Source organism: Eucalyptus grandis, chromosome 3, assembly GCF_016545825.1.
Source record: "Eucalyptus grandis isolate ANBG69807.140 chromosome 3, ASM1654582v1, whole genome shotgun sequence".
In the NCBI taxonomy this organism is placed as follows: domain Eukaryota; kingdom Viridiplantae; phylum Streptophyta; class Magnoliopsida; order Myrtales; family Myrtaceae; genus Eucalyptus; species Eucalyptus grandis.
Genome location: NC_052614.1, coordinates 68,682,247 through 68,705,063, shown reverse-complemented (window position 1 = coordinate 68,705,063; position 22,817 = coordinate 68,682,247). Strand labels below are relative to the sequence as shown.

The 22,817-nt window shown below is 40.3% G+C and overlaps 3 protein-coding genes across 4 annotated transcripts; 2 read left to right on the top strand and 1 right to left on the bottom strand.

Annotated features, from left to right (window-relative positions):
• Nucleotides 1–6,087: 6,087 nt before the first annotated feature.
• Nucleotides 6,088–7,108, bottom strand: LOC120291093. 2 transcript variants are annotated; one of them, XR_005548934.1, is made up of 3 exons: nucleotides 6,679–7,106; nucleotides 6,503–6,586; nucleotides 6,088–6,427 (listed from the first exon to the last, which is right to left on the bottom strand). XR_005548934.1 is itself a non-coding variant. In XM_039308024.1 (2 exons), the coding sequence occupies exons 1-2, from the start codon at nucleotides 7,044–7,046 to the stop codon at nucleotides 6,547–6,549; spliced, it is 408 nt and encodes a 135-aa protein (XP_039163958.1). In that variant the 5' UTR covers nucleotides 7,047–7,108; the 3' UTR covers nucleotides 6,469–6,546. The 2 variants fall into 2 exon arrangements, 1 of the variants encoding a protein (XP_039163958.1); XM_039308024.1 differs by lacking the exon at nucleotides 6,088–6,427 and having other exon boundaries at nucleotides 6,469–6,586; nucleotides 6,679–7,108.
• Nucleotides 7,109–13,921: 6,813 nt separating this feature from the next.
• LOC120291478 (G-type lectin S-receptor-like serine/threonine-protein kinase LECRK3) lies at nucleotides 13,922–16,602 on the top strand. Its single transcript, XM_039308883.1, has one exon. The coding sequence runs from the start codon at nucleotides 14,144–14,146 to the stop codon at nucleotides 16,532–16,534; it is 2,391 nt and encodes a 796-aa protein (XP_039164817.1). The 5' UTR covers nucleotides 13,922–14,143; the 3' UTR covers nucleotides 16,535–16,602.
• A 1,969-nt stretch (nucleotides 16,603–18,571) lies between these two features.
• On the top strand, nucleotides 18,572–21,005 carry LOC104440532 (G-type lectin S-receptor-like serine/threonine-protein kinase LECRK3). The gene has a single exon (XM_010053442.3). The coding sequence runs from the start codon at nucleotides 18,572–18,574 to the stop codon at nucleotides 20,936–20,938; it is 2,367 nt and encodes a 788-aa protein (XP_010051744.2). The 3' UTR covers nucleotides 20,939–21,005.
• Nucleotides 21,006–22,817: the final 1,812 nt, after the last annotated feature.

Sequence of the window (22,817 nt, the reverse complement as noted above, 5' to 3'; positions counted from 1 at the left end):
TTCGATTTCATGTTTGTCTCAGTTAGCTATGGCGCCTGCTAGCGTGTTCGTCATCTTTTTCATGTCTTATTCTCAATTCGATGGAACAGACCATGTTTTGGTCAAGCGCCTCCGTCTTTCGTTTGTTTCACTGCGGAAAAGTCTGCTTGCGCCAATTTCATAGAAGGAGATGAATTGCCCCATTCATGCAGCTGGCGAAGCAGAAAGTCATTAGACGATCATGAGCTTGTTCCCTTCGCATGAATGCATGAGGCCATTCTATTCAATGCATGTACTTCGTCCTTGTCCAATGCATGCTCAATTTAAGAGCATGTGGCCCAATGTCATCTTCATGTGGCCGGCCCACATTAAGTTATTTGGAGTTAGCGTTTGACCATGCTGCTTTGTTGGGCCACGATTCGGTTCATTCTCCTTCGGATTTTTGATGATGCATATTAGAACTAAAAACAATCTCCAAGGTGAATATTTGTAAACCGCTATGTTAATGATGTATAAGTGGAAATGATATCAAAGGTTTCAATGTTCTTGTCGTGTCGAATCTCCCATGATGTAGCAAAAATAACATTTCCCTTAATTGCGATGAAATGTAGTGTGAAGCTTTTTTTTTTTATTAAGAATCGATAGATTGAATCCCCAATTTCAGACATCAGCGGCGAGTCCCCAAGCAAAAGCCATGTCTAGCTAGTGTGAGTAAACTAAGCTCCGTTCAACTCCATCCATCTCTAATCTCTATCGCCTTGATGTCCTAAATGGTATTCGGTTGTGGTCCGTTTATCACATATAGAGCACTAAATCGAAGTTTAAAGTCGAGTATGTTATCTTTCCGTGCTCCAATGGGCGTCCGTACGATTTTTTTTTCTTTTTAAGTTGATAATTTGATAATTCATTGATCATCCATAAGCTCCAAATGCTCTATATTTTTATAGGATAAAGTATACTAAAAGTCTTAACCTTATTGCAAAAGTGCAGTCAAGTCATAATGTAAATCAAATTGCTTTTAGATGCGGTAAGTTTGCCTGATAATGTTAAGTCCATGAGAATACAATATCATTACATCACTACAACATCCATTTAAACAAACATATAGGAGTTTCAAAACCCGGACCTACTGTATGCAAACTTTAGTAGAATATATACGGAAATTATGTTCATTCATCATTGTTATAACCATTCCTCTCCAAGTTGCACAAAGACCCATCCCATTCTAAGCATCAAATCACCATAATCCCTCAGACCACAGTTCGCGCCCATTGAGCGCATGCCTAATGCAGGACGACAAAGCAAATTTCCTATTATGTCCGAGCATATATACAGTTAGATTGAAACATTCAAAATTTCCACGAAGTGAAAATCCCGGAAGGGAATGAAAAGCTCCTCCTCTCTGCAATGGAGATTTCCCCCTACCGCCTGAGTAGTCCCCCCCTACCTTATGGGTAGGCTTTCCTTGCCCAAAATCATCTTTCCGTTGCCCATCTCCTATGCTTTCCATCTCCGTAATACCCAGTCCCACAGAATCGCGGGTATATGAGGATCGGTAGCGAAACCCTAATGTCTTTTTTCCTTTCGTTTACACCATAAACCCATCTTCATCTCATCCCACTACCCCTCTACGCAGTCCATCTCGTTTCTCTTAGGTTTTCCTCCAGCTGGTGTTGTTTACTAGTTCTTCTTCGCTCGGAAAGAACCAGACCTCCCTTCAATCGCAAAGATTTCATCGCCCAGTCCTTGGTTTTTCACTGCTCCATCAGGTCAGTTCCGCAACCCTAACGAGATCATGTTCCTGTAAATCAGATATGGCCAATCAGTATGATGAAGAAAGGCGAGTGGCTGCCCTTTGTAAGAGTCTGGGCAACTTGTGGTCAGATGAAGATGCAGTAGAAATTATAGGTGATGTTCCTGAGGAAAACTTGCAGACTTGCCGAAAAACTCTGTTTGGCAAGTTTTTCAATAAGACCAACATAAATTTCAATGGTTTTATGGGTGTAATGCAAAAAGCCTGGCGAACTGAAATGTTCACGTGTGCTACTATTGAACCGGGTTATTTCCAATTCTCTTTCCAATCAGAGGATGATAAACAGCGAGTGTATGATTCAGGACCATGGTCGTTTGGGCACAATCTGCTAGTCTTAAAGCAATGTGATCCCGACACCCCTGATGTCTGTTATGACTTTAACAAGTGTGATTTCTGGGTAACATTACTGGGCCTACCCATCGGGCGAGTAACAGAAGCAATTGTCAGAGAAATAGCATCAAAACTTGGCGAAGTAGTAAATGTAAAGTTGGCAGCCAAGGGGAATAGTAACTACAGAGTGGGCAGGGCTAGAGTAAAGTTGAATCTGGAAATTCCTCTGAAAACAGGTGTGTTGGTGAACTTCGATAGCAAAAGACTGTGGGTTGAATTTAAGTATGAAAGACTTCCGAATTACTGCTATTCATGCGGGAAGATCGGCCACTATGCCACCAATTGTCCAGAAATTCCATATGAGGAGACAGGGTTAGCAAGGAACTTACCTGGCAGATTTGGACACTGGCTTCGCGCTGAGGCACGCGAGTTGAGTCCATATGGCAAAATTTTCTATGGTAAGCAAGCAATACTGCCAGAGGAAGAGGAAAGTGTACCGGAGACGCCCATTCAGCCAACCCTTGATCCATAAACACATCAGAACAGTATGCAGCAACCCCAACCTCTTGGCAATCTGGGCAATACTGAAACCATCAACTCACAGGAACACTATCACTCCATCTCTTCACAAGAATTAGTACTCCTCGCAGAGAGGGGCCCCCAGAAGCGAGGTAGCAGCTGTCTCGATGATGAATCTGTTATGGTGATATATCAGGAACAGTTAAAAGTAGCTGAAGTAGACATGGCGGAGCAGAGAGCTGAGGAACAAAACCAAACAAGGGAGAAAGCAAGAAGTACTAAGCATTCCTCTTCAAAAAAAGGAAAAAGATTCTGTCCCTATGGTGCTCAATCTTCGAAATCAGCAATGATAGATAATAACCAGCTGGTTGAAACTCCTATTCGTGTGGCAAAAAAGTCTACTCAGTGGGCTCTGGTGGCTAGCCCTAATAAGCCACCAACTCATCCATGAAGGTTTTGAGCTGGAATTGTCAAGGGCTGGGCACCCCCTTGACAGTTCAAGCGTTAAGGGTCTTAACGACTCAAGAAAGGCCCAATATTATCTTTATAATAGAAACAAAAAATCAGGAGCAGAAAGTGCTAAATTTAAGGCGGAGACTCCGATATCATAATAGTTTCATAGTAAATCCAGAGGGGACAGCAGGGGGCTTAGCACTATTTTGGGATGATGAGGTAATCCTAACCATTGATTCCTTCACAGAACACATTATTTTCACCCAATGTTATCTGCAAACTAGCAACCAGCGTATGCACATTTCTTTTATACATGCACCCAATGATTTTAAGGAGCGAGTATTGTTATGGGAGCATATCAATAGAGAGAGTCATCTTTACCAATTGCCATGGTTGTGTATGGGGGACTACAACGAGATTCTATATCAATGGGAAAAAGTGGGCAAGAAAAGAGTTGAAAATTACCGGATTGCAGCTTTCAGGGACTTCCTCAACCACTGCTCTCTGCTGGATATGGAATGCAAAGGGTGTGCTTACATCTGGACAAATAAGAGACAAGGAGAAAATTTGATTAAGGAACGACTTGACAGAGTGTTATGCAATTCAGATTGGCGAATCAAATATCCCAAAGCAGAATGCATAGCCATACCAGCAATCGGTTCTGATCATACTCCAATTATTCTATCTACTTGTCCGCCAACGCAAAGGAAGAAGAAGACTTTTAAGTATGAAGCCTTTTGGGCAGAGGAGGAGGAATGCAAGAGTCTTGTTAGGAATACTTGGTCTGAACCCGATTCCTTCCAGCTCAATGTGGTTGAAAAACTGCAGAATGTGGCAAATCAGTTAGTAAAATGGAGCAAAGGCAAATTTTCAAATGCAAAGAAGAGGCTAACTTGGCTGAATAGTGAACTACAAAGACAAATGAATGGTAGCGGGCTCCCTCAAGAAAGCAAGGCAATCAAAGTACTCACAAAAGAAATTGAATTGCTGTGGCGACAAGAAGAAATGTACTGGGGAATGCGATCCAGAATTAAGTGGTTAGCTTGGGGAGATAAAAACACCAAATTTTTCCATGCCACAACCATTCAAAGACGAACCAGAAACCAGATTGTGATGCTGAAAAATTCCGAAGATGAATGGGTGCGAGATGAACAGCAACTGAAAGAGTTGGCAAACACATACTTCAAAGGGTTATTTGAATCAGCGGGGCCACGCAACTTTCAGCCCCTTCTACAACAAATACCAACCTCGGTGAATGCGGGAATGAATCAAAGACTAGTAGAACCTGTTTCTATGGAAGAGATTATGCAAGCTATGCAACAATTAGGAGCCCATAAAGCTCTAGGTCCGGATGGTATGCATGGCCTCTTTTTCAAAACTCATTGGCCAGACATTTCTCAAGATATTCACACAGAGATTCAGAACTTTTTTAACACAGGCTATCTCAATCCAGCAATGAACATCACGCTTATCACCCTTATTCCTAAAGTCCCAAACCCAGAAAAGTTGGAACATTTTCGCCCCATTAGCTTGTGTAATTTCGTTTACAAAATCATCTCAAAAGTGTTGACAAATAGATTAAAGCCCTTGCTACCAACTCTAATTGCTGAAGAGCAGAGTGCATTTGTGGAAGGAAGGCTGATACAAGACAACATATTGATGGTACAAGAAGTACTCCACAGATTACGAACCAGGGACAGAAAGAAGAAGTTTCAAGCACTCTTAAAGCTAGATATGCAGAAGGCGTATGACAGGATCGAATGGGATTTTCTTAGTGCATGCCTAACCAAAATGGGTTTCTGCGCTCAGTGGGTACAATGGGTGATGCAATGCGTTTCAACTGTCACTTTCAGTGTGAATTTTAATGGGGAGCATTTACCATCTTTCAAGCCTACACGTGGAATCCGACAAGGTGATCCTCTCTCTCCATATCTATTCATCTTAGTAGCAAATGTTCTATCTAATATGATGGGCAAAGCAGTTGAAGATGGCACTATTAGGGGAATCCGGCTGAACAGTAGATGTCCCACTCTCTCACATTTACTCTTTGCGGATGACTCAATCTTTTTCCTCCATGGATCAATCCTAGAGTGTCAAAATCTGGAAACTATTCTACATGAGTATTGCTATGCCTCAGGCCAGGCCATCAATTTAAACAAATCTAGTATATATTTCAGTAAATGCTGTCCACCAACTTTGAGGCACAATATGGCCAACGAATTGAGAGTCCCAGAAATTGCAAAAACAGGGAAATATCTAGGGCTACCGACGGATTGGGGCTGCTAAAAAAAAGACATGTTTGCGTGGATAATTGCAAGGGTGAACAGAAAACTAGAAAGCTGGAAGGAGCATTTGTTATCAAAAGCAGGGAAGGAGATCTTGATAAAATCAGTTGTACAGGCCATTCCTCAATACGCCATGGCCATCTTCAAGATTCCTATTTCCATATGCAAAGCTATCGAGAGGAGGATTGCAAGTTTTTGGTGGAAAACAAATAGTAAAAAGGCTGGAATTCATTGGAAGAGTTGGGAAGCTTTGAAAATCAGAAAGACTGAGGGAGGCTTAGGTTTTAAAGACTTAATCGATCTCAATACAGCTATGTTGGGCAAACAAGCGTGGCGCATTTCACAAAACCCCCACTCTTTATTGAGTAGAGTGATTAAAGGCCTCTACTTCCCTCATGGAGATTTCTGGAAAGCTGGACATGGATCCCGACCTTCATGGGGATGGCAAAGTATAACTCGGGGTAGGGATTCTATCAGGCCACACATTATGTATTCAGTTGGGAATGGTAAAACTCTATCAATCCGAGAAGACAAATGGATAACATGTGGTCCAATTGGAGGTCCGGCAACAGAAAATGAACCAGAATATGTTGAGGCTCTAATTGAACCTAGCAACAGCAAATGGAAAACCCAGCTGGTGGAATCGATGTTTGAAAACAGAGTCGCTAGGGAAATACTTGCTACACCTATTGGAGGGCCAAATTTGACAGATAAACTTGTCTGGATGCACAGCAATTCTGGTCTTTACTCAGTGAAAAGTGGCTACCACACAGTAAGAAAACATACAGCAAGCATAGGCCATGCAGCAACCTCATCGCATCACACCAATCCAGATCTATGGAAACAAATATGGCAAGTAAAAACTATCCCAAAAATTAGATTTTTTCTCTGGCAAGCTTCCCAGAATGCTCTTCCTACACGGGAAAACTTATATAGAAGAAAGATCGTACCGGATCCCATATGCCCCATCTGCAACAAAGAGACTGAAACCGAAGAACATCTTCTGCTTCTCTGTCCATGGACAACTCAGATCTGGAATTCCGAATTTCTGCAGATCAAGATATTAAGATATGGGTTAACCCATTTTGAAGAATGGCTCGCCAAACTTAAAGCCAACTCTAACCATGCGAAGAAGTTCGAACAAGTTGTGGCTGTTCTATGGTGCATCTAGAAGGGGCGCAACTTGTTCCTATTCGAGCGGCGTCCCCTGCACCCGCAGCAGATCATTTTTCAAGCGCAAGTCATCCATGATTCTGTGGTATCCGAGACCCAACCTCAACAAAAAGAAAGGACGCTTACCGATCGATGGCTACCACCGCCTCCTCTAAAGCTGAAGGTAAATATAGACGCCTCTTTCGCTGAGCAAACTGCCGTGGAAACAGAGACCAGCGGAAATCAACAAAATAGAGCAGCAGTGGCGTGCATATGCAGGGATCACCGAGGTTGTATGGTGGATGGACTTGCGAAAGTAGTGGAGGCGTCTTCAGCGGAACAGGCGGAAGCTCTAGCTCTGTTGGAAACCCTAGATCTACTTGCAACTCGTGCGGAACTCCCTCTGGAAGTACATACCGACTGTTCTGCACTCGTGCAAGGGATCTCCTCTGCGACTGAAGTGAACTGGCGCACTCAAGTTCTTCTGGACCGGGCCCGTGAAAAAATGAAGACATTCCGGGACATCTCTCTGGCCCACTATGGTCGAACTTCAAACCGGCCCGCTGATTGGCTTGCAAAGGCCTGCCGGTGCAATTTTCTTCCCTCCAATTGGCTGTTCCAACCCCCGCCTGCTTTACTTGATTTATTATGCTTTGATGCTCCTGATGTAATCGCCTTAAACAATGGCTAAGTAATTTATAGCATATCGTATTTTCTCGATAAAAAAAAAAAAAAATTAGTAATCGGCTTGAATTTAGGGATTGAATCAAATACGGGCCCTGCCTTCTTCTCCATAACTCATAAAGTCTCCAACTTAACATTTATGACGTTTGGTCAAAGTCTTCCAAATTCATGCTATTCCTTAGAAAATATCAGGGTCCCGGTAAGCTCATGGTGCTGACTCGCTATATTCTAAATTCGAAAATTTTCTTTCACCATTGATTTCTATAAAAAAAAAAAAAAAATTAAATTTATAAAGATATATCTTTCAGAAATATTTAATATCAATGATAATCGTGGGAGAGACTCCGAGGGCATACAAAGTGGAAAATCTGTGAAGAATGCTAGTTTCATTCATAAGGCGAAGTAGCTCAACTCAGAGAGCACGCAACTTTCATCAAACATGACTTCAACGATATTAGGAATCCTTTTAGTGCTCATTCCACCTCCGCTCTGAAGCTCAGACCAGCGGCAACTTAACCTTGGACTCCTCCTTAACAGCGGATGACAGGAACTCTTCCTGGCTATATGGTTCGACAAAATAGAGGACAAAACCATAGTATGGTCGGCAAATGGCGATGATCTAGCATCCGGAGGTTAGAAAATCCAGGTGACCACCGACGGTGGACTACTGCTTGCCGACCCAAAAGGAAGAGAGCTGTGGTCTTCTAGCCTGACTGGCAATGGCGTAGTGTATGCAGCCATGCACTACAAGGGGAACTTCATCCTAGCGAGCAGGAACCACGTCAAATTGTGGGATACATTCAGCCAACCGACTAATACGATACTGCCGACACAATGGTCAGATCAAGAGAATAAACTTAACGCTCACTAATCCGAAATGAATTACTATGCTGGGAGATTCCTTTTCATACTGCAAATCGACGGAAATCTCGTGCTATATGCCACTCCTAACCCGCTAGTTGTCTCAGATGCATATTGGGCTACCATCATCGTAGGTATTGGCTTGTGGTTGATATATAATCAAAGTGGTCAGGTCTACCTCATGTCTAGGAATGGAACTGTACTCAATATCCTCACCTCAGACACAATTTGAACCAGTGGATTTTACCAAAGAGCAATCCTTGAATACGGTGGGGTCTTCAGGCAATATGTCCATCCTAAGATGGCAAATTTGAGTTACGGCTTGGCAATGGGCTGGTCGATGGTCTCTTTTGTTAGGAAAATCACTTGTGTTGTTTTGAAGATGACAAAACATATCAAAGGTTACTAATGTATTTAATGATTGAGTAACAAATTATTATCAAAGATTAGACTTGGAAGAACCAAAAGATAGATTTTATGCTGAAGTTGAACTTATTCATTTGTGTCTAGACTTTAAGGCTAAATATGTTCAAAAACAGACTCTAAGGATGAATATGTTCAGACTTATGTCCTCATGATACCATTATGAAAGTAGTAATTTACCGACGTAAGCTTGCTTTTAGCTTAATAAGAATATAAATTTTTTTGTAGTTACCAAATGTGTTGTTTTCTCAAAAATTGTTCCAGAGAATAGAAATAAAAAAAGACTATTTCTAAAAGAAATTGTTCTCCGTAATAGAAGCATTACTAAGCATATCCTAAATGGATTTGACATTAGCGTGTCCTTAAGAACCAACACTGGCCATGGCGGCAGAACGAAGTGGTCAAATGCAAAAATTGATGGAGACGATTCTCGAGAATGATTTCTCTTCAATTTTTCTTTTTGTCCTATTTTTATTTCTCTAAATTTTCAAAAAACAATTGATTATATTTTAATTGCAACATACAACATATAGCTTTAAATATCTTCTAATATATATATATATATATATATATATATATATATATATATATATATATATTTATAATTGGTTGACGTGACATTCACATCAACGCCTCTTCTCTTGAACAACAATGAAAAACCTACGTCAATTTTTTTTCGATAGTTAAATTTAATAGAGTTAACAGAGCGATTTGTGCAGAATATATGCACAATTATGTTCATCCATCATTGATGTAGCCATTCCTCTCCAAGCTTGCACAAGACTCGATTGCAGTCTAAGCAGCAAGCATTAGATCACCCCAACGCCACGGTTCCCAGTCACATCCATTGACTGCATGCATTCTTGATGCGAGACACCACCGCAAATTTCCACGTACAACGCGCATTGAAACGTTCAACTTCCACGAAGTGACCTGTAATCGCTTTGATTTCCGCAGGAATCAAATCCTTGTGTTTTTGTCAATAAAATATTTTTGACTCAAAAAATCTTCCCCGCTAAACCTAAAAGATGTTTCGGTAGAAGTCTTCTAAATTTGTCTGTTTCTCCTTGGGAAATTTCTGGGTCACGGCCAAAGCTTGATGGCCCTGCCCAGGCAGACTTGCCTTTTTCTAAAGAAAAATAATTGTGTGACTATTTTTAATATATTATAAGAATAATAATCTATTCCGAATCATAAAAAATCAAATAACAATTAATTATAAATTATTGTGGGGCATATCTCTTCAAAAGTTTGTGACTTACAACAAGCTATTATTCTCACAAAAGCCTAAAAAATGTTATGCTAGCAAAATCCTTATCTAGATTTCTATGTACGGAAAAATTAAGAAACACGCCTACTTCCATGAACGGCACTTTTCTAATATGACTAAAATTTATAAATCTTGTTGGTAATATCATATAACTTGTCGATCCAGGTTCCAACCAACTAGTGGTAATTTACAGACAATGTTAGCAATTTGCCAACATTAAGTGCAAGATCAAATTATTACCTTTCTTAAGAAATTATCGTTCAATATAAAAACTTGGTAGTGAAATTAGTAACTTAAGAGTGAATTTGCTAAATTACCAACATAGGTCTCGCTACAAGTTGGTAAGTTACTAACAAAGCATGGAATTTGCCATTGGAAATATGACCTTGGTTATTAACTTACTATGGAAATATTAACTAAACGGTTGTCCATAAGATTATATCAAGTTCTTGACTTGATACTTCATTGATCTTGTATGATCTCTAAAGGCTCTATATTTTTATGGAATAAGTGAGCAAAAAGTCTTAAAAGTTATTGGAAAGGTAGTTGAGTTTAAAACTTTCAAAAAATTAAATCAAGTCTTAATACTTATCAAACTATTTCAATTAAATTGCTCTATCAGCTCCGTTTAATTTAGCTAATAAAAAAAGCTACGTGATTTTTTTTATTATTATCAATTTTCGAAGAAAGAGTTGCTAATGAGGTTGCCACGTTAACCATCTCACTAGTTACGGTTGTGAAGCGAAGTAGCCAAACGCAAAAATGATGGAGGCAAATGCCCTTCTCGAAAAATTAAAAAACAAAATCGGTTCTTCCTTCTTCCTTTTTCAGATTTTTATTTCTCTAAAATTTCGAAAATAATTATTTACTTATTAATTTTAACATAGAAAATTTGGTTTTTAATATATTTTAATATAGTTTTTACTAAAATGGATGATGTGGCAACTACATCAACGCCTCTCTTTTGAACAACAATGAAAAATCATTTTAGTGTTTTCTGCCAGCCATATTGGAAAAGACTTGATTGCACAATTTTGACAAATTTTAGGACTTAATTGCACTCTTATGAAAGTTTTAATACTCGATTACATTTTTGTTGATTTTTTATGCACTTATCTTTATTTTTATTAGCTCCTGTATGCAATTTTGGTAGAGCATCTGCGGAGTCATGTAGATTCGCTGTTAATGTAACCATTCCTCTCCGAGCTGCACATGACTCATTGCAGTCTAAGCATTCGATCATCACAACACCTCATATCACATCCAATGAGCACATGTTTGATGGGGGACACCACTGCAAATTTTCCGCCTACATTCGAGCATCTGTGATTATGATCGAAACATTCAATTTCCATGAAGTGACTTGAATCAACTGCGGTCTCTGCCTTCTTTTCTATCATTTTCATCTCATAAAATCTCCACCAAACATAAAAAGATGCTTTGGTCAAAGTCTTCAAATGTGTCTGTTTCTCCTTGGAAAATTTCTGGGTCATGGCAAGCTTAAGGGCCACGCCCAAGCAGACTTGTCTTGTTCTAAGTTTGCTAAGTTTGCGCTGCTGGCCATTGAAATTCCGACATAAGCTTGCTCCAATCACCTATAATTATAATATTCCGCTTGTCAATAAATCTCCGCGCACGGTACTTGTCTAATATGAATAATAAATTATAAGTTTCCTTGGCAATATCATATGATGGTGGTACAAGCAACGGATGGCAATTTACAGACAATATTAGCAGTTTTTCTTAGGAATTTATCACTCAAAATAATAACTCAGCAATAAATTTAATAGCTGACCGGTGAAATTAATAACATATCGACATAGATCTGCTTATAAGATAATAAGTTACCAGCGGAGTAAGGAACTTCCCAGCCAACTTCAAGTAAAATATAATTTACCACTCAAAATGAAAAACTTAGTAGTGAAATTAGTAACTCTAAGATCATGGACTATTCTTGCCATTTAACCTAAATTGAAAAATGCTTCTACCGGTGGATATTAGATTTGAGAGCAGCATCGTTCTCTCATTGGTAAATTATAAACAGTTCAACTGGATTAAAAAATTGCCTCTCAACTTTTACAGGAAACTTATAACGGTGAACAAGTAAGGCGACTTTTATCATGGTAAAAACAGCTATCTACAAGATCGTTTTATATACATGTTTCCACTTGCAAAATGGCATAGTTCAAAGATTTGCATCAACAGCAGCATGAAAATCCACAAGAGGAAATGCCATTTCCGGTGAAAGTAAGCAACAATTTTACAGATCATGTAGATACAATTGCCAAGCAATTTCCAAATTGCATTAGTTTTAGATATTGCTAGGGACACGCAAATAGAAGTATGTAACCTTCACCTAAAGAGATAACTAAAGGGGAAGCCCAAATACGAGCCCGTTAACATATTCAATTGTATCTACCTTCATTAAAAATGTTAAGTCAATTAAACGATAAGGTAACTAGAATTTATTAACTGCTCCGTAATATACCACATCCATGACGTGATACTTCTTTCATCTAAGTTCTAACACCCTCACACGTGCACCTCAACATGTATAATAGATAGCTGAATTATATTGAAATGTCTGCCGAAAAACCAACAAATTTCTGTGATTATACTTTTTCTTTATATGATCAGTGATTCCAAATTTTATTGATAAAATCACGTAACTGGGGACTTCTTAGTCAACTGATGTGGTAATGCACTAACAATGGTAGCAATTTACCAGCAATAAATGCAATGATAAATCATTAACTCTTTTTTAGAAATTTATTACTCAAAACAAAAATTTAGTGGTGAAATTTATAATTTTCATATAAATTAATAACTTACCATATAGGTCCGCTTATAAGGTAGTAATACCAATTTCAAGTGGAACGCAAGTTGTCCAATTATTTATAAATTGACCATTTAAAACTAAATTGTAGCAATGAAATTAGTAAGTTACCACGTAAGTCCTTACAAGTTACAAGTTAGTAAATTTCTAATAAAGTGGCAAATTTTCTGTTGAAAAGAAAATCATGAAGAAATTACTCAAATCTCTCTCGAACTTTGCAATAGTATATATTTGCCCTTGAACTTTAAAATTGTTACTCCATTCTGTTAGCGCGCGCAAGGTACATGCCGTTTAAGGGGTAAAAGTTTTTTGTCATCTTGTTTATGGCAATAGCTTTTTCACCATTGTTTTATGTGGAAATATAAAGAAAATGGAGAAAAATATATCTACAAAATAAAATGATAGATGAATCGATTATATATATATTTTTTTAAATGACTACAGATTCGATACATCATTTTCTTTTATGAGTCGAGGGCATCATTTCCCTTTTAAATTTTATAAGTATTTTTATTAATTAATCAATATTTAGAAAAAGCTCCACCATTGAAATCGGTAACTTAATAATGTATTGATGAAACAAAATTTTACCGTTGAAATTAACAAATTACTTGCAAAATTAGTGGCCTGCTTTTAGCTTAATGGAGTTTACCAACGTGATATAAGGGCCATCCTCTTGCATCCCTTTCATCCCATAAAGTCTCCTGTACGACGACGTTCGGTCAAAGTCTTCCAAATTTGTGCCTTCCTCGAAATGTCCGGGTCCCTGGCAAGCTTATGGAGCAGAGTCGCCTTATTCTAAATTTGACAAGTTCTTTCGGTATTAATTTCTATAAAAAAAAAAAAAAAAAAAAACAAAGAAGTGAAAAACAAAGAAAATAGAGAAAATATAAATTTGGCTAAAAATTATAATCCGAAAAAAATCAATATCAATGATACTATCATAAATTAGTTTTATTTAAATGTTGATGAAAATAGTAATGGAACTAATAAGATACTTTAAGAAAAAAGAAACAAGATAATGTAAAAAGGAAAAAAAAAAAAAAGGCCTCAATAACGAAAAACAAAAGAAAGATCAAATTGCGAAAATTGGATGCTCATCATACACTTCTAAATGGTCTATTACTACAAAAAAGAAAAGGTTGATTAATAAAATATATTTACGAATATCACCTTATATTTTGATCAATCATTTCCTTTTATTACAGATGGAGCTTTTATAAAACTTCAGACCATATGGTAAAATCATTATTCTAGATAGATATATGTGTTTTGTTTTGGTCAAAGATAGTGATAGATATATGTGTTGACATGGGCAAAGGCTGTCCACAACTTTGGTTCAAACTTGCTATGGAGAAAAGGAGGAGCAATCGCATCAAAGCGGAGGAGGAATGGTCGCCTCTCTCACCCGCCGTGAACGACGGGACGTACGGGAGAGACTCCGGTAGCTTGGAAAATAGGGAATCTCAATAAGAACGCTGGTTTCATCCTTAAGGCCGAAGTAGCTCAACTCAAGGAGCACGCCTATTTCATCAAACATGGCTTCAGTTATACTAGGAATCCTTCTTGTACTCGCTCCACTTCCCCTTTCCACCGAAGCTCAGACCCACGGCAACTTGACCTTGGGCTCCTCGTTGACAGCGAACGACCGTAACTCTTCCTTGCTGTCGCCGTTGGGCGAGTTCGCCTTCGGGTTCCGGAGAATGGGAAGAGGAGCTCATTTGTTGGCTATATGGTTCGAGAAGATAGAGGACAAGACCATAGTCTGGTCGGCAAATGGCGGTGATCTAGCGCCTGAAGGTTCGAAAGTCCAGTTGACCACCGATGGGCTAGTGCTTACTGACCCAAGAGGGAGAGAGCTGTGGTCTTCTAGCCTGAACGGCACTGGCTTAGCGTATGCGGCCATGCTCGACACGGGGAACTTCATCCTAGCGAGTGCAAGCCACGTCAACTTGTGGGATTCATTCAGCCATCCGACAGATACGATACTGCCAACACAACAGTTGGATCAAGGGACTAAAGTCAACGCTCGCTACTCAGAAATGAATTATTCCGCTGGGAGATTCCTCTTCATACTGCAAAATGACGGAAATCTTGTACTCTATGCCACTCCCACCCCGCTGGTCGTCTCAGATGCATACTGGGCTACCAACACCGTAGGTATCGGCTTCCAGTTGATATTCAATCAAAGTGGTCGGGTGTACCTCACGGCTAGGAATGGAACAGTACTCCATAGCGTCACCTCAGACGAAGTTCCAACCGGCGGATTTTACCAAAGAGCGATCCTCGAGTATGACGGGGTCTTCAGGCAATATGTCCACCCTAAGACAGCAAATTCGAGTTCTGGCTGGGCAATGGGCTGGTCAATGGTCTCTTACCCGGTCCCTCCAAATATATGCACGAGCATGAATCGAGATACCGGTACTGGAGCTTGTGGCTTCAACAGCTACTGTACTCTTGGAGACGATAAGATTCAGAGGCCCCTATGCCACTGCCCACCTGGATATACTTTGTTAGATTCGACGAATGAGATGAACGGATGCAGAGAGGACTTCGTATCACAGAGTTGTGATGGAAGTAGGCCTGAAAAAGACCAGTTTGCTTTGCATGACATGCTCAATGCAGACTGGCCGTACTCTGATTACGAGGTTGTCACATCAAAAACCGAGGACCAGTGCCGAGAGGCTTGCTTGGTTGATTGTTTTTGCGCAGTTGCTATTTTCGCAAACGAACAATGCTGGAAAAAGAAGAACCCTCTTATAAATGGTAGGATGGATCCTAGTGTGGATAGAAAAGCTCTGATCAAGGTCCGGATAGAAAACTCGACTTTGACATCTACAGGAAACGGCCAAAAGAAGAACAAGAACTCAACTCTGGTGATCATCGGATCAGTGTTGTTGAGTAGTTCTGTGTTTTTTAACTTGCTTCTACTCCTCATTAGCTATTTAATTTATAAAAGCTTCCGATCTAGGGATTCTAAGTTTTCACGACCAGTCCAGATCAACCAAACTGCGCCCATGCGGACTTTCAATTATCAAGAGCTTCAAGAAGCAACAGATGGATTCAAAGAAGAACTAGGTAGAGGTTCCTTTGGAACAGTGTACAAAGGTGTTCTCGGATCCGAGGATACAAACTTTGTGGCAGTAAAAATGTTGGCAACAAGGACCGGAGAAAGCGAAAAGGAGTTTGAAAGAGAAGTGAGTGCAATTGGCCAAACTAACCACAAGAACTTAGTGCAGTTGCTTGGATTCTGCAATGAGGGTCAACACCGATTACTGGTGTATGAATTCATGAGCAACGGTAGTTTGGCAGATTTTCTTTTTGGCTCTTCAAGGCCCAGCTGGTACAAAAGAATAGAAATTGCCTGTGGTGTTGCGCGGGGCCTTGCTTACTTGCATGACGATTGCACTAGGCATATAATCCACTGCGACATCAAGCCGCAAAATATTCTTCTTGATGGCTATCTCGCTGCAAAAATATCAGACTTTGGATTAGCTAAGCTCTTGATGGCAAACCAAACACGAACCACCACAGGGATCAAAGGAACTAGAGGTTATTTAGCGCCTGAATGGTTTAGGAATATGCCTATTTCTGGCAAAGTAGATGTTTACAGCTTCGGCATTTTGTTGGTCGAGCTCATCTGCTGCAGAAAGAACTTTGAGCCAGAAGGGGAAACGGAAGCTCAAATTGTGTTGGTCGACTGGGTTTATGACTGCTACCGTGATGGGAGTGTGCTTGTACTGGTGGAGGGCGACGAAGAGGCATCAGGTGACATGAGAAGGGTGAGAAGATTTGTGATGACAGCATTGTGGTGCATCCAGGAAGACCCGGCTTTGAGGCCAAACATGAAGAAAATCACTCAGATGTTGGAAGGAGCTGTTGAAGTCTCAGTCCCCCCGGATCCAAGCTCTTTTATCAGTTCAATATGATTTTGCTTATTAAGACAACTAATGTATGTAATCATGGAAATTATCCGTATTGTCTGTAATTGCTATTACGCCAGATTAAACTTTTTCATGATGTCCTCACATGGATCCCACTTAAAATGGCTAGATCTTACTCAAGCCTAACATTCCCTCTCAAGTATCCAAGAGAGAACATGTTGAATGATCAAGTAACTATATGAAATGATGCAGAAACAGTCACTGGTAAATTTAAAGTCACGGGCATTCTTGTGTTGGATCTCTTCGGAATTCTATGCGGATCATATCCCTGTATGTCACGGGAAAAACTAATGTGGCTCCATCAAAGCATTTTTCAATCGACGATTTTGCTTCATTAAAATTGCATTCGACGCAGTAGAACAGTGTTTCAACCTGACCCAAGCAAAATAGATCTTCTCTGCTAAATTAGATGATGAGAGCCGTATGAAAGTTGCCGATCCTCAAGGCGTGCAGCGGGTGTCCGGAAATCCCAATCTCAATAGCTCTGCTGCTTTTTTTTATTCATACAGAAGGGGACACTCACTTCGCCATCTCCTGCATTTCTATATTTCCCTGCGGAAGACGACAATGGAGGGAGAGTACCGGACAGTGTGGCGAGCGTGTGCTGACGTGTCAGTTGTCAGGGTAGTGTTAGGTGTGCTGTATACGTTTTGCGGGTCGCGGGGGGGGATTGATTAGGAGTGTTGTTTTTTCTTGTGAAGTCCATTAGCGATCTGATTAAAGTCAAAATTAGACGGTTCACAATCACATCCACTGACTGCATGCACGCTTGATGGGGGACACCACAGCAAAATTTCCACGTACGTACGCGCATTGAAACGTTCAATTTCCACGAAGTGATCAGTGATCGCTTTGATTTCCACAGGAATCGAATCCTTTGTATTTTGGTCAAAGAAAAACATTTTCCACTCCCAAAATCTCCTCCTCTAAACCTAAAAGATGTTTCGGTCAAAGTCTTCTAAATTTGTCTGTTTCCCCTTGGGAAATTTCTGGGTCACGACCGAAGATTAATGGATCCGCCCAAGCAGACCTGCCTTTTTCTAAATTTCCACGTACGGAGAAATAAAGAAACACGCTAACTCCAATCATGTTTCCGCGCACGGCACTTTTCTAATATGATTAAAATTTATAAGTCTTGTTGGTAATATCATGTAGCTTGTCGGTCCAAGTTTACAAAGTTAGCAATTCACCAACATTAAATGCAAGAGTAAATTACCACATTTCTTAGGAAATTATCGCTCAAAGTTAAAAACTTAGCAGTAAAATTAGTAACTTAAGAGTGAATCTGATAAATTACCAACATGAGTCTCGCTATAAGTTGGTAAGTTACTAAGAAAGTAAGGAATTTGCCATTGGAAATATAACCTTGGTTATTAACTTACTATGGGAATATGTAACTCACCAATGTAGGCCCGCTTTTAGCATAATAAGTTGCCAACAATTTGAGAGATTTACTAACACCAAATTCAATCTTAAATTGTAAACCTTCCCCATTAAAGTTAGTAAGTACCAGTAAATTTAGCAACGTGTCTGCTCTCTCAAGTTAGTAAGTCTCACAAGAAGTATGAAATTTGCCGAAGGTCTTACTTAACTTATTTAGGAGGTTGTCTTTGGAGATCACCCGTACAATTACGGACCATGAAAGTAGTAATTTACCAACGTAAGCTTGCTTTTAGCTTAATAAGTTACAACTGGTGAAATAATAAATTATCAACTTCTTTAGAAATTCACCACGTATTTGACGAACCCACTTGAAAAATTTTAAAGCACTTAGGAGTTCACTGCTTGACGTAGGGGTGATAACATCATGATTTCACTAGAAAGTTACTAATTGCTTGACAGGCTCACTTGTAAAACAGTTGCTCATCTACTGCTAGATGTCGAGGTGGTGGATTTATAATCTTGTTGACGGGCGATAAGAGACACACTCGAATTCTATAAAGAGCGCTGGTATTCATCCTTGAGGCTGCAGTAGCTCGACGCAAGGAGCACCTTAAGTTTCCATCTCATATGGCTTCAGTGATGCTCCGTATCCTTCTGCTGCTTGTTACCCTTCCACTTTCCACCAAAGCTCAGACCAACGGCAACCTCACCTTGGGCTCCTTGTTAACAGCGGATGACCGGAACTCTTCCTGGCTGTCGCCGTCAGGCGAGTTTGCCATTGGGTTCCGGAAAATGGGACAAGGGGCTCATTTGCTGGCGATATGGTTTGAGAAGGTAGAGGACAAGACCATCGTCTGGTCGGCGAATGGCGATAATTTAGCACCAGAAGGTTCGAAGATCCAGTTGACTGCCAACGGCCGATTGGTGCTCGCTGACCCGAATGGAGGAGAGTTGTGGTCTCCTAGCCCGACTGTCGCTGGCGTAGCTTATGCAAGCATGCTCGACATGGGGAACTTTGTCCTAGTCGGCCAGAACTATGTCAACTTGTGGGAGACGTTCAGCCAACCGACCGACACAATGCTGCCTACGCAACAGTTAGATCAAGGGACTAAAGTTAACGCTCGCTACTCCGAAATGAATTACTCCACCGGGAGATTCCACTTCAAGCTAGGAGATGATGGAAATCTCGCATTCTATGCCACTCGTGACCCGTGGGTTGCCTCAGATACTTACTGGGTCAGCAACACCAAAGATAGCGGCTTCCGATTGATATTCAATCAAAGTGGTCAGGTCTACCTCACGGCTAGGAATGGAACATTGCTCAAACTCATCACCTCAGACACCGTCCCGACCAGTGAGTTTTACCAAAGAGCAATCCTTGAATACGACGGGGTCTTCAGGCAATATGTCTACCCCAAGCTGGCAAATTCGAGTTCTGGCCGAGCAATGGTCTGGTCGATGGTCTCTTCCCCGGTCCCTCCAAATATATGCAAAAGCATCAGTCAAACTATGGGTTCTGGAGCTTGTGGGTTCAACAACTACTGTGTTCTTGGAGACGATCAGAGGCCCCGATGCCTCTGCCCACCCGGATATACTCTGTTAGATTCAACAAATGAGATGAGCGGATGCAGACAGGACTTCGTACCGCAGAGTTGTGATGGAAGTAGGCCTGAAACAGACCAGTTCGCTTTACATGAAATGTTCCATACAAACTGGCCAATGTATGACTACGAGCGTACTGCGGCACAAACCGAGGACAGGTGCAGAGAGGTTTGCTTGGCTGATTGTTTTTGCGCAGTTGCTATTTTCAGCGGCAAAACTTGCTGGAAAAAGAAGCTCCCTCTTTCCAATGGAAGGATGGATCCTAGTGAGATTGGAAAAGCTCTGATAAAGGTCAGGATAAATAACTCGACTTCAAAATCTACGGGAAATGGAAACAAGAATTCCACTCTGATTATCATCGGATCGGTGCTGTTGAGTAGCTCTGTATTTGTGAACTTGCTTCTACTCCTCATTACCTATTTAATTTATAGAAGCTTCCGATCTAGGGATTCTAAGTTATCACGACCAGTCCAGATCAACCAAGCCACAGGTATGCAGACTTTCACTTATCAAGAGCTTCAAGAAGCAACAAATCAATTCAAAGAAGAACTAGGTAAGGGTGCTTTTGGAACGGTGTACAAAGGTGTTCTCAGATCCGAGTATACAAACTTTGTGGCAGTAAAATTGCTGGCAACAAGGACTGGAGAAAGCGAAAAGGAGTTTGAAAGAGAAGTGATTGCAATTGGCCAAACTAACCACAAGAACTTAGTTCAGTTGCTTGGATACTGCAATGAAGGTCAACACCGACTTCTGGTGTATGAGCTCATGAGCAAAGGCACTTTGGCAGATTTCCTATTTGGTGCTTCAAGGCCCAGCTGGTACAGAAGAATAGAAATTGCCTGCGATGTTGCACGGGGCCTCTCTTACTTGCACGATGATTGCACCAGGCATATAATCCATTGTGACATCAAGCCGCAAAATATTCTTCTTGATGGCTCTCTTACAGCAAAAATATCAGACTTTGGGTTAGCTAAGCTCTTGATGGCGAACCAAACACGAACCACCACTGGAGTCAAAGGAACCAGAGGTTATTTAGCGCCAGAATGGTTCAGGAATATGCCTATTTCAACCAAGGTAGACGTTTACAGCTTCGGCATTTTGTTGGTAGAGCTCATCTGTTGTAGAAAGAACTACAAGCCAGAATCAGAAATTGAAGCTCAAATTGTGCTGGTTGACTGGGCATATGACTGCTACCACGACGGGAGCATACTTAAGCTAGTGGAAAGCGATGATGAGGCATCGAGTGACATAAAGAGGGTGGGAAGATTTGTGATGACAGCATTGTGGTGCATCCAGGAAGACCCGTCTTTGAGGCCAACCATGAAGAAAATCACTCAGATGTTGGAAGGAGCTGTTGAAGTCCCAATACCTCCAGTTTCAAGCTCTTTTATCAGTTCAGTATGATTTTGCTTATTAAGAAAATTGTTGTCGCTGTAATCATGAAAAGTACTTGTATTGTCTGTTAGTGCTATTACGCCGAATAAAAAAATTTCATAATTTGCATGGATCCCACTTAAATAAGCTAAATCATCAGTCAAGCTTAACATTCCCTCGCATGTATCCAAGAGAAAACGGGTTGACAATTGTCGCAAAAGGAATTGCATGCGAGGCCGCATGCATTAATTGAGAGACTTCGATGTTTGAGTGACCAAGTAACTATATATCAAATAATGCAGAATCAGTCGCCGAAAAATTTAAAGTCACAGGCATTATTCTGTTGAATCACCTAGGAATTCTATGTGGATCATATCCCTGCATGTCATGGTAAAAACTAATGTGGCTCCATCTAAGCATTTTCATCGACGATTTTGCTTCACTAAAATTGCATTTGACACAGTGAAAGAGAATTTAAATTGATCTAAGCAAAACGGACCTTATCTACTAAATTAGATGATGAGAAGCATATGAAACTTGCCGATCTTCAGGTCGTGGATCGGTGATCTGGAATCCCAATTTCAATAGTTCTGCTGCTTTTTTATTTATACGAAGGACACTCACTTCCTCTTGGAAACCAACTTCTTATAGACCAAGGAAATCCCAGTCCGCAAATCACGTAGTTGGAAGCATAATCAAACGATCTTTCTTCTCGATGCATCTATTGAGAATTAGCGAGAAGCAACACAATGTAGACAATTTTTCTAAGCAATACGTATTCCTTTCCATATGATCATTGGAGATCTTGTATAAACAAAGCAGCAAGCTATAGTCAAAGCCATTCCATAACGGGTCCAAACAGGACGGAACTGGAAAATACACTGAGACAAGACAATGAAAAGACCTCGGAGATCCAAATCTAACGATCGATCTGCACCAGCAGCTTAATGGGTTCAATTACATGTTTGTCTTTGTCAGCTATGGCATCTGCTGACGCTTTCGCTATCTTTTCCATGCCATATTCTCAATTCGATGGAACGGAGGATGTTTTGGTCAAGGGTCTTCTGTCTTTCGGTTGTTTCGCTTTGGAAAAGTCTGCTTGCGACAATTTCATAGAAGTAGATGACTGCTCCTATTCATGCACTTGGCGAAGCAGAAATTTGCTAGACAATTATGAGCTTGTTCCCTTTGCATGCATGCATGAGGCCATTCCATTCAATGCATATACTTTCCTCCTTGTCCAATGAATGCTTAATTTAAGAGCATGTGGCCCAATGTCATCTTCATCTGGTTAGGCCACGACTTGGTTCACTCTCCCTGGGATTTTTTATGATGCTACTTAGAAATAAAAATACTCCCCGAGGTGAATATTTGCTAATCACCGTCTTAATGATGTACGAGTTCAAATGATATCTGATACGGTTGCAAGATGGGTGAGAGAGTTGTTACACGACTTCAGGATTGAAAAAGCTCATCACCAAGGCCTACATGAAAACCATCAACCAAGGATATAGTGCTTCTTTGGCTCACCTTGAGGAAGAATCCACCTTTGAAGGATACAAAGACGGGGGTAATCCACTCTCCAAAGATATTTGCTCATAAAGAGGAAAATCTCAAAAATTCGTACACTCAAAATTCAATGTTTTACATATGAGAATTCGCCTTATTATATAGAGAGATAATTACATAGGAAATAGACTAAACATTAAACACGAGAAACTATCTAATCAATTAAAGACATAGGAATTAGAAAAGCACAATAATGACCTAGGATCTAGACAATGCATTAAAACATCTACAAACTTGAACTTTGGCTCTTTGAAAACTACAACACCCTTAAGACTAGAAACTTGAACTTTGGCTCCTTGAAAACTACAACACACTTAAGACTTCCTAATGACACTTGACT